Source organism: Triticum dicoccoides, chromosome 4B, assembly GCF_002162155.2.
Source record: "Triticum dicoccoides isolate Atlit2015 ecotype Zavitan chromosome 4B, WEW_v2.0, whole genome shotgun sequence".
NCBI lineage: Eukaryota > Viridiplantae > Streptophyta > Magnoliopsida > Poales > Poaceae > Triticum > Triticum dicoccoides.
Window position 1 is genome coordinate 644,808,094 of NC_041387.1, and position 9,201 is coordinate 644,817,294.

Below are 9,201 nucleotides of genomic sequence, written 5' to 3' on the forward strand. Positions count from 1 at the left end.
GTTCTATGCGCATGGGGGGAGTTGGACCCGAAGACAGGCAATGTTTCGACGAGGGCAAGTCTGAAGGGAGCCGACGATGCGATACTTGTTGCAATAGAAGAGGCACAATCGGGGGTGTTCCAGCCCAACAGAGAGAACGACGAGCTTACGCATGCCCTGGGAAATCCTGAACACCCGGGAAGAACACGAGGCAAGGGCGCTATTCTGTGGTATGAGGGGTTTTTAGACTGGAACACCGACTACAGAACCCGTGCGAGAAAGAAGATTGCGGAGGAGAAGAAGAGGAAGATGGAGGAGGAGCAGAGGAAGCGGGACTATGAACGCCTTCAAGGCCTAGAAGCAAGTCAAGCGGAATTGGCAGTCAAATTCCAGCGGCAGCAGGAGCAGATCGACTCACTTACCCAGCAAAGGGGGTCTCAGCAGCTGCAGCAGCTAGCAAATGATCTAGCATTGGATAGCACCGCCCCATCCATGCCGAGAAGCAGCGTGGGTTCCGCCCCGGACGACGCAATGCTGGGTAGATACCCCGTGGATGACATCACGGAGAACACTAACTGCGAGCTACACGTCAAAATGAAGAACATATCCATGAAGGTGGCGGACGCCGTTGCTTTTACAAATCCCCCCGAGGCAACCTTCCATTGCAACCCGATTCCAGCGGGCTATGCTCGTCTCTTGGTTGATGAGGTGGTGGACCCATATTCGGAGCTAGAGCTTGACATTCCTGGAGGTGACGACGAGCACTTTCTCGGAGAGGCCAACCATCGTATCATCCTATGGAAAAAGGATTGCATCATCTTTCGAAGGCCACCGACACCGCGTCAGCCGACTCCTCGTCGAAGTCCGCCACCGAGTCAGCAGACTCCCGCTCTGGCAAGTCCACCAAGTCCGGCAAAGTGTCAGGCCACTCCTCTTCCAAGTCTGGCAAAGTGTCAGGCCACTCCTCCTCCTCCAAGTCTGCCACAGCGTCAGACGTCCACTCCTCCTCCAAGTCCGGCACAACCTCAGGCCACTCCTCCTCCAAGTCTGGCACAGCTTCAGGCCACTCCTCCTCGTCCAACTCAGCCCCGTCAGCCGTCTCCGCCGCCTCAGCAATCGCAGAAGAGACACCCCGCAGCTATGGTGCGTACCGGTACGAGTCGAGGTAGTACAGGAAGTAAAAGCGAAGGCAAGCGATATAAATATGGTCCAAGCCTCAAGCCTCTTCCGCAGAGGCCTTATGACAAGTCCGAGGAGGAAAACACAGCCATATCGAAGGCCAGGGTGGAAGCCCATTTTGCACCGAAACCGCTACCGCCGCCAAGGGAGAAAGTGCCTGAGGAAACGATTGGCCACTTCATTCGTATGGCTCAACCACCAACTCCCAAGCCTGTTGACAAAGACTATGAGCGCCATATCAGGAAGTTAAATCGAGCACGTCTACGTAAGGAGGCGAGCTCGGGATCGAGCAAACAACAAGCAGCTGTCAAAAAATGCGGGAAAACCATTCCCTAGCTGGGAGAACAGGCGGGGCAATCGATCCCCTCGCTTGTTGTGCCAACAACACGTGATAGTACGCGCGCCCAATATTATTGTGGGCAAACAATTTACGTTCCCGAGGTGGGCAATGTGGTAATAACCAAGGACCATATAATGCAGGCTGAAGTTCTCAACATCACTGTTGGACAACTCCTCGAGATCGAGCCCATGCCTGTGCTTACAGAGGATGAAATAAAACAGAAATATGTCCGGGGCCAACCTTTGGTCGAGCCAGACAAGGTCAAGAACCTCCCAACGAGAATGTATGAATTGCATCAATGGTACATGAACATTACCAAGATTTCCGGTCGATTGTCCCTCATGGTGAATGTCAAGGAGGAGCATTACTTCCATGAGAAAGCTCTGTCCGTTGAGTATTCTGAACTATTTCAGTTATACAATCAAGACGCACTCGACAAATCTATTGTCAGTTGCTATTGTCTGTAAGTGATTTATTTCTGTAATTTAAGTCTCAAGCTAGCTGTAGTGATCCTTTTGATCAACCATTACCTGGAATTATCCTCACTATATTCTTTTCTGTGGTATTATGCAGGATGAAGATGTATGAAATGAGAAAATGTGGACGCTTTGGCATTGGGTTCATTGACCCAAACACCGTTAATAAATACACATGGCTAATAAATCCACATCATCAAAAGGCCGTAGAGGACAACATGCTAGAGTTCTTGAAGCGCCTCAAATACAATGAAGATATACTACTTCCTTACAACTTCCAGTGAGTCACACTGTCTTGTACTACAAATTCTCTGTTTTTGCCTACTAGCTAGCTACATATTTTTGCTTACATATGCCCGCTTAATTAAGACATGCAAACGTGTGTGCATGCAGATTTCACTCGATCTTGTGTATCATTAAAGTTGACGCCGGAACAGTTGAAATACTGGACTCACTACTCAATGAAAATACTGACTATAACATCTTGTTTGGGATAGTCAACAGGTAATTTCAATCATTATTAACTATATGTCTCGGCCTATTTAGTTCGTCATTTCATGATATGAACTATTTAATAACCCCTTTATTCATTTTCTTTGTTGGCGGACAGGGCTTGGGCAAGGTTCATCAGCGTCACGGAAGGCGAATGAAAAAAAAGCTTAAATGGTTTCGACCCAAGGTAAGTAATTAAGTAGTACTAGCTAGCTAGCTAGCTGCCATCTCTTTAATTATCATGCTTGATTAATTATTATTTGATCAAATTCCATTCTCGTAAAGGCCCTGAAGCAGGGCAGGGGACTGATCTGTGTGCATTCTGCGTTTGCGAGAACATTCGCATGATGGCGTCCAAAAGGAGCAGATCTCAAAGACAGGAATGGGTACGCTTGTCAGAACACTATTCACAATTTTTACACCATTATCGATATCTAGTCACACAACTAATACACATGCATATTGATCTCCTTCTTAACAGTTCAGAGAGGTGCGGGAGAAGCTCCTAGAAACGGAGCACGTAGAAGCACTTCAAGAGGAAATAGCGGGATTTTTGCTCGACCAGGTCATAAATCCGAAGGGAGAATACTATTACCCGCTACCACCCCCATGAAAAACCACTTCCAATTGTCATCGTGCTCTGAAGGCACCAATTAGGCTAATGCCACTGGCTCCGAAGGCAACATGCATATGTAGGAGAAATTGTATATAGCTATACATGTGTGTATGTGTAAATTAATTAATATGGTGGTTTATGAGACATTGATGATATATATATGCATGATTGGTTCTACTAGAAATTCTATATATATATATATATATATATATATATATATATATATATATATATATATATATATATATATATAACGTGTACAATGTGTAGTATCATAAAATACCAGCAAATGAAAAAGAATTAAAATGGAAACACAAAATTAAATGAAAAAGCAATCATAAAACTAAAAAAACCCCAAACCATATAGTACCGGTTGGTCTTACCAACCGGTACTAAAGGGCTCCAGGCCCCCGGAGCTGGCTCGTGCCACGTGGTTTCCTTTTAGCACCGGTTCGTGCTGAACCGGTACTAAAGGGGGGGGGGGGGCTTTAGTGCCCACACTTTAGTGCCGGTTATGGAACCGGCACTAAAGGGCCTTACGAACCGGTGCTATTGCCCGGTTCTGCACTAGTGAACACACCACATCAATGGAATAACACATAATTGTAGCATTGCTCTGTCCATGCAATATAGTTGACTACTTTCAACATTTTGAATGGCACTATCTATATGCCTATCTTTGAGGTTATTAAAGCTTTCGATACCACACAACACACTATTACAGTGATCGCCGCAACTGTACGCACACTGACAGCTCTATTAGCTAACGGCTATAGTTGCTACCAGTTCTCACCACCACATAGGGACGGTAACTGTTGTATCTGCGGTCTCATAATGGGATGCCCCTCCACTTCATGAATAATTCCATGTCGTCGGCATCCTTGTGGATTGCAGAGGGGGCGCATTTCGCACGTTCACGTCAAGTGGCAACATTCGGTACTCGATGTCGAGGTCCTTCAAGACTCTGACCATCTCTTTGAGCACGAGTTCCCTCCTCACGAACCTCATCCCCATGTCCTGGAAGTTGAGTGTGTGCCGGAGCCATATGGACACTTTTAGCTTGTTGGTGTCATCTACATCCCGGAGGACAACCATCGCACCTGGGTACCAATGTTCCTTCTTACTGTCAATGTAACTGGATGGAAGTAAAGAAAACTACGATTAGTCCAATCCGATGTGGAAAAAGATCAAAAGCAAATGACACTAAGTTTATGCGAATTTGTGAACGTGAAACTGAGATGACAAAAGAACTGGTACGCACTGTAGTATTTTTTCCTTCATGAGTGCCAGTTTTTCCAGCGGGGTGGCAACATGGACACAGAAGTCAATTCCTTCTCCCATATCAGGACTCCTATAGAAATTAAAAATCGGTTTGGTGGCCAACACACTGTTTGGGTAATAGATCTTCAAGTTATCGTAACGAAGAAAGACTGTTGTCATGATATTCATTTCCTCCACAACGACCTGAAATTCAAGTGCTTACAATGTCAATCGACAAATGCAAGGTAATATCCGATTACATAAATAATTAGCGCTAATCGAGAATATATTTCGTTACCTGGACCTCTTCAATTTCACAGCGGTCGCCGACGTCGAAAGGATGCATCACGAATAAGAAGATAATTGCCTCAAAAATCGTCTTCAAGGTATTCCCGAATACAAATACTGCCACAAGAAGCTGTGAACTGAGGAAGACAAAGAATTGTGTCGTCGCTACGCCAAGAATTAGAAGCCAGAGTGCAGACACTATGAGGCCAACAACAACATTGGCCATCTGGTTGAGCTTGTTAACTGCTGTTTTTGTATCGTTAAGTGTTAGGGCAAGAGCTTTGCGCTCTCTAAATGCATTCACCTACAGAATGAACCAGATGATATGACGTTAGAAATGACATCTTGATGGTTGATGCAACTTAGATAGCAAGGTCAATAATACGATCATTACCACCCAATTCTTCATAGACTTCTTGCCGACCCTACAGTGCTCCTGTGCTCCTTCGAAAAGATGCATAGCTTTGATGGCTTCCTCCTGCTTCATGAAGCGCATCAGGTCTGCCAAGTATATGTGCCTGCATTATAATTTATACATTTACGATCAAGAAACAGAATTAGTAAATTGCCACAATCCTTAGAACTAGGTTTTTTTTGGTTAAGTATCATTGTAATTAAAGTTCTATAATTTGTCATTTCACTTTTGTAGTTGACAGTTTGCCACTGAACACGGCATTGCACTATAAGAGCAAGTATAATAGATCCTATTTAGCTGGCTATAAAATGTTCCACATCACAAAAATCCTAGTTGAAGGAAGCTGGCGCTTCGTCGCTCGACGGGCGATAGCGCAGCCTACGAAGAATTAGAGCCGGTTGCACAGCGCATGGGCTAAAAGCGGGCGTTTTTTCCTACCTACCAATCATAGTGCAATTTATGTGCCTTTCTCTCCATGTAAATATTAAATACTATAGCTAGTGAGCGGCAATGCTACACGTACAAACGATTTACAGGCTTTTACAGGATGGTTAACCTTGATTGGTCAATAGGTGAGCGGGACGGTCCACCCCCCTGAAAATTAGGGGGGGATTTGTGATTGGTTGTTAGATAAAAGGAACGTGTAAAAGCGTGTAAGCTTTTGTATGTCTAGCATTTTTGCCCGTGCACATCCAGTCCATTGTATGAGCAACTTTTTGTGAAGGCTCTAGATGATGTGGCAACAGTATAGAGCTAGCGGCAGGCTTTTTTATTAACCTTGCTCTAAAGTTGTCTAACAATTATGTAGGAGTAGCATGCTTTTTATGAAATTAAAATAAAAAATTATACTGTACAGTCTGTACAATAGGTGTACTTTTTGAGCTCAAAATTCAGAGCCTAGACAATAGGAATATAAAACTATGCAAGTTGTAAATTACTACTATAAGATAGAATCTCCTTAGAGCAGAAATGCTTACTTGGATCCCGGCTTGGCTACGTTATGAAAGATCTTCTTGGCGGCGAGCTGCGCCTCGTGTTCACTGCGAATCTGTGTCCCTGACTCAGCCCCTTCCCCTGCCGTTGCCTCCTGGATCTGCTCGTCCATTGTGGCGAGCGTCTCAAAACGAACAATCTTCACCAGCCTCTTCATGTTCCACGCCGAGACGTTTCTCTGATTGAGCCTGTGGAGCTTGTCAATGGTGATCCCTTCATCAGCCTCACGTCGTTTCTTCTCCTTCGACAACGGATTGATTCCACCTCCCTTGGAGATCAAACCTGAGACACGGGTGCCCCTTTGCTCCGATAGGTTCTTGGTTGGCAAGGCGGGGTGTAGCTCTTTCGGGATGTCTGCGCCGGCGCGCTGGAGCTCACGCACCTCGGCGATCACGTAGTCTTCGTCGACCAGCTGTGGCCCGGACAGTGTGTCGATGACGTACTGGTTGAACAGCGCCTCCTGTATCCGATCAAAGTATGTGGAGACATGGAAGGACGAGGCGAGCACCTTGAGGAGAAGCGTCTTGACGAGGCGGACGAGCGTGGCGACGAGGAGGCAGAGCAGCACCTTGGTCACGTAGGGCAGCACCGCCGTGTTGGTGCCTTCGTCGAATAAGAAGTGCCAGGAGGCGAGCACCATGCCGAGCCAGAGCGCGTTCTGCACGGCGCCGCGCACGCCGTACACGAAGTAGAGCACGCGCTTCCGCAGCACGAAGTTGCGCTCCACGCCGAAGACCGCGATCCGGATGGCCCAGCCGGAGACGAGGCGGCCACAGATGAGCACGAACACGAGGAGCTCCCACTTCCAGAGGTGCAGCTCCCAGAGCTTTTTCCGTGACAAGGGCCTTATTGTGAGGCTGCACACTAGTGCCCCGATGATGAGCACCAAGCTGAGCCACTGCAGTATGGTGAGAGCACCCAGCTTCCCGCGGTTGAAGTCGTCGGGGACGTCGGCGTCTGTGAAGGGGTCGTCGTCGTCCTCCTCCTCCTCCTCCTCCTCCATGGAACCCGACTTGCGCCGCTGGCCGGATTTGCCGGTTATACGCCCAGGAAACTGGCCGGACTTGGGAGGGCGCAAGGCGGACGACTTCTTGCGCTCCTCGTCGACGGCCACGGATGACTGCGGCGGCGGGTCCGTGAGCCGGGAGCGCGTCTTAGCTCGCAGTAATGGTCTCGGTCCCGCTGGAGTGGGAGTGGAGGTGTTGCGTATTCCGTCGTCGCCGGCGGGGGGCTTACGGACGCCGCCGGTATCGGAATCGGAGCCGGATGAAGAGGACGAGGACATCTGGCGGTCCTTGAAGGAGACACGCGGCGCATCCCGATCTCGGGAGTTGGATGAGAACGGGTGTGACGACCTCCCGATGTCGTCCATTTCCATGTCGAAGTCGAGCAACTCGGCCTCGGCCGCTTTCTGCTTCCCGAGGAAGTTCCCGATGAGGCTCGTGGGCGGGTCCTCGACGACCTCCGCCTTCTTCTTCTTCGGCGAGAGCGAAGGGGACGATGCCTGCGGCTGCGGTGACGCCGGCCGATTCTTGAAGCTCAAGTCATCGACGCAGCGCGCGTGGCCACCCTCGTTCCTCCAGAAGTCGAAGCTCGCGTCGGCCCACCCCTGGGACGGCGAGCTGGCGGCGGTGGACAACTTCCTGCTGGCTGTCGGCTTCCCCGCCGCTCCGAGGACGTCCGCGCCGGGGCCGTTGCCGTTCCCATCGATGTTCAGAACCACCTCCGGCCGCTCACCAAGGTCGGACAACATGGGGTGCTCTTCCGACCGCGTCCGCGACAGCGGCTTGGCTGGCCTCAGAATGCTCTTCCGTTGCACCTGGTCCATCGCCGCCGACCAACGGAAGCACACACACGCGCGAGTTTTCGCGCCAAATTTCTGGGGTGATTCAAGAGTGGAGGAGTTGCGTTGCAAGGTTTAAGGCCCCAGGGGTGTGGTATTAAACGAGGCGATGGAGAACGACGTGGACCAGCACAAAGCTGACAGCACCGCACGCATGCTGAGCACCTGTACGTGGCATTCTATGGTTGGGATATGGACACGATCGAAGGGCAAAGCTAAGATTCGGTTTTGCTATTTGGAAATTGCATTTAGACTAAACTTAGGTTTAGGTTTGTGTATTGTATGTAGGCGAAGTATCCTGTGAAAATGGACAAGTTGTGTGCATTTTTTTCATCATTCGTTTTAGTTTTTCTTTTTCGTCTTTCTTCTTCTTTAGGTAGTACCAATGCCCTTAACTCATTCTTTTTTAACACATTACGGACGCAGATGCTCATACATATACACATACATTCATCTCTATGAACGCACGCGCGCACATCCTACCCCATGAGCACATTTGATAAAGTGAGCTGACACATCATCTTAAAATTAACGAAGTCACAACACGCATCTCCGTAGTTGACAAGAACATTTCCTCTACCTGAACGAACATAGTTGAAAAGGCTAAAACAAATACATGAAAATATGACCATCAGTGTCAAGTTTAGCATCATGGATCTGTTTATTACTTTTCTTTACGGCAAATAGATTTTATTTCTCATATGATGGTCATGTCGTTTACAAGTAAATGAGATTCAAAGTCACGAATTACTCATCCCAAGAAACCCAAGGATCTAGCACTAAAAGAATGCTTACTATAGGTCATCTGCTACCTGATTAGCTTCCCGCAAACAGTGTTTCAATGATATTTTGGCAAAGTCCATTGCTAACTCCGTGCATTCAGAGACCAATGCAATGTCGGGTCGTAGATAAGAGTCCATTTGTTGAATTGCCTCCACCGCAAACGAGCAATCAGATTCAATCTCCACATTGTTGCACCCCAAATTTGCCAACAAGTATATTCCATTTCTAATTACCATGAGCTCCGCTGAATCAACATCTCAGATATGCCGAAGAGACCAAGTCGCTGCTGCTAGAAAATTACCTCCTCCATCACGCACGACATCACCATAAGCTCCAGATAAAGTATCCACATAAAATAATGCATCTACATTAACCTTGACCGGTACATGAGACGGTTTTTGCCACATGAAATGATACTGATATGTTTATTAGTTAGTATTGTATTTGTTCATGTTTCTCGATCATAGATCTTTTTTTCTATGTTGGTAACATTATTACACGAATTCTACCTATTATAGAACAACGTTTTTTTATTTG

At 47.6% G+C, this 9,201-nt stretch overlaps 1 protein-coding gene across 1 annotated transcript; it reads right to left on the bottom strand.

Moving 5' to 3' along the window:
- Positions 1–3,714: 3,714 nt before the first annotated feature.
- On the bottom strand, positions 3,715–7,866 carry LOC119294154 (mechanosensitive ion channel protein 6-like). The gene is made up of 5 exons (XM_037572403.1): positions 6,023–7,866; positions 5,025–5,148; positions 4,641–4,934; positions 4,344–4,546; positions 3,715–4,217 (listed from the first exon to the last, which is right to left on the bottom strand). The coding sequence occupies exons 1-5, from the start codon at positions 7,864–7,866 to the stop codon at positions 3,935–3,937; spliced, it is 2,748 nt and encodes a 915-aa protein (XP_037428300.1). The 3' UTR covers positions 3,715–3,934.
- Between the last annotated feature and the right edge of the window lie 1,335 nt (positions 7,867–9,201).

Excerpts from the sequence above, each read along its gene's own strand:
- LOC119294154 (XM_037572403.1), bottom strand. The coding sequence starts at position 7,866 with ATGGACCAGGTGCAACGGAAGAGCATTCTGAGGCCAGCCAAGCCGCTG. Across the intron at positions 4,547-4,640 it reads GTGAAATTGAAGAGGTCCAG|GTCGTTGTGGAGGAAATGAA; the intron begins GTAACGAAATAT and ends CTTGAATTTCAG. Across the intron at positions 4,218-4,343 it reads ATGAAGGAAAAAATACTACA|TTACATTGACAGTAAGAAGG; the intron begins GTGCGTACCAGT and ends ACTTCCATCCAG.